At 48.6% G+C, this 2,395-nt stretch overlaps 1 protein-coding gene across 1 annotated transcript; it reads left to right on the forward strand.

Moving 5' to 3' along the window:
• Positions 1 to 720: 720 nt before the first annotated feature.
• On the forward strand, positions 721 to 1,668 carry LOC142829297 (olfactory receptor 52M1-like). Its single transcript, XM_075928755.2, has one exon. It carries the CDS (start codon positions 721 to 723, stop codon positions 1,666 to 1,668), a length of 948 nt encoding a protein of 315 aa, XP_075784870.2.
• Positions 1,669 to 2,395: the final 727 nt, after the last annotated feature.

Consider the following 2,395-nt stretch of genomic DNA (forward strand, 5'->3'; position numbering starts at 1 on the left):
GACTCCCCCCAATATTGGGGAGCCCATGCTGTTCCTCCAGCATCCTGCCCCATATACCCATGAGTTAGGAGCTCGGCAAATCAATTAGCCTGCCCCCCTAGGTTCTGGTGTGCGAGGGGTATGTGGAGAATGTCTTTGTATGCAGACCCTGACTGATTTTTCTGTGATCACTGGCCCCCAACACAAAACAGGTTCCCCACCTGTGCTCTAGAGAGACTGCGTCACTAAACCAGAGCATAGGTCCAAAGCGGGTGCGTATCCACTCTTTCCTGAAGCAGTTGTTTCTATGGTGCAGCTCCTAGGGACATCCAGAGCTGTGTTCTCGCTCTGATGGGTCCCCCTGGGCACTTGTCTTGGCAAAAGATTCTCTGGGTATTGTTGTTGTTTTTTTAAATTCTCAGATGTCCCCGTGTTTCCTGCTCTTCTTGGCGCACCATCAAACTGGGAATTGGCACTAGTAGGTTCCGTTGTGCGTGATTCATTCCTCTGAATAAGGACAATATTATTTTTCAGTGTGTGAAGAGCAACCAGTTTTCTTCACCCATGAGAACAACCTCCGGTAGTGTGTATTGTGTCCCATATTAACACTGTTTCCATCTAGGCATTGGTACTGCAACCGCCACCCCAGAGACGGGGCACAGACAGGCAGTCAGGGGAGCATACGGTTGATGCGTAAGACTCTGTTCTACTTCAGATCTGGACTCCCTTCTTCCCTACACCATGTCAGATTCCAACACCACCCACTTCTCCAACCCCTCCACCTTCATCCTGCTGGGCATTCCTGGCCTGGAGGGAGCCCATGTCTGGATCTCCATCCCCTTCTGTGCCATGTATGCCATAGCCCTCTTGGGAAACATCACCATCCTCTTCATCGTGAAGAGGGAGTTGAGCCTCCATGGGCCCATGTACTATTTCCTCTGCATGCTGGCCCTCACTGACATTATGCTCTCCACCTCCATCCTGCCCAAAACGCTGGCAATCTTCTGGTTCAATTCCAGGGAGATCGATTTCAGTGCCTGCCTTGCTCAGATGTTCTTCTTTAACTGCTTCACTACAATGGAGTCTGGGATCTTCATGGTCATGGCGTTCGATCGCTACGTGGCCATTTGTGATCCCCTGAGACATTCCACCATCCTCACAAACCAGGTGGTGGCCAAGATCGGCCTGGCCATGGTGCTGCGCAGTTGTATAATCATAATGCCCTTTCCTTTACTGGCGAGTAGGTGGCCATATTGTAAAACCAACATTGTCCTCCAATCGTACTGTGGACACATGTCTGTGGTGAACCTGGTCTGCGCCAACACTCATGTCAGTAGTTACTATGGCCTCTCTATGCACTTCTGTGTGTTGGGTCTGGATTTGGTTTTGATTACCGTGTCCTATATCCAGATCCTCAGGGCCATCTTCAACCTCCCCACCAAGGAAGCCCGGCATAAGACTTTTGGGACCTGCATGTCCCATCTCTGTGCCATGGTAACCTTTTACATCCCAAGCACCATCTCCTCCCTTATGTACCGGTTTGGCCAGAATGTACCCCCTTATTTGTATGTTCCCATTGCCAATGTGTGTCACTTGCTGCCTCCCATGCTAAACCCCATCATCTACAGCATGAGACCCAAACAGGTCCGGGACAGGTTTCTCTGGCTCTTTACTCATAAAGGGGCCTAATGTTTTCTCCTGGGGCTCAGGTTCTCAGACTGAGCTCCATGCAGAGCTGGCTGGTAAGAGTGTGCTAGGACATCTTCTCTGAATTACATGAATATACGGAATCCACTCTGGAGCCGCGGGACTTACGTTTCCAAGGGGCTGATGCTCAAGGGCAAAGCTTCATCTAACTCTTGGATGATGATTTTTGTCACTACATCTAGAAGCTCTTTGGCTCTGCTGCTTAGTCAGCGTTATCCCTGTGCCATGGATGGACAAAGTCATGTACAGGTAAAATGATTTACTCAAGGACACACAATGAGGCAGTGGTAGAGCTACAGATAAGAACTGTCAATCCTTACACCCCAACACCATTGCTCTAGCCTTGAACTGGCATTGCTCAACAAAGCAAACTGAATGTTGAGACTCATGAAGAAAAGGACAGAGAATAAGACAGAAATGGGAAGGACCTTTCTAGAGAGCTAGCTACATTTTAAGGCAGTATTGTTGAGAGCACAGGGATATACTATCCTGACATGCAGGAAAAAAAGAGCAAATATGGTACAAGACCAGCTTGGTCGAACAGAAAAAAAATCTTCTGTGAGCTTAAAAACAAAAAGGAAGCTGACAAGAAGTGAAAACATGGACAGGTGACTCGGGAGGAATAGAAAAATATTGCTCAACCACACAGGGGTATAACTATGAAGGCCAACGCTCCACTGGAGTTGCAGCTAGCAAGGGATATAAAGGG

This window comes from Pelodiscus sinensis, chromosome 1 (genome assembly GCF_052426305.1).
Source record: "Pelodiscus sinensis isolate ZL-2025 chromosome 1, ASM5242630v1, whole genome shotgun sequence".
NCBI lineage: Eukaryota > Metazoa > Chordata > Testudines > Trionychidae > Pelodiscus > Pelodiscus sinensis.

Bases quoted from the DNA above. Each gene is read 5' to 3' on its own strand.
- LOC142829297 (XM_075928755.2), top strand. From the start codon at position 721: ATGTCAGATTCCAACACCACCCACTTCTCCAACCCCTCCACCTTCATC.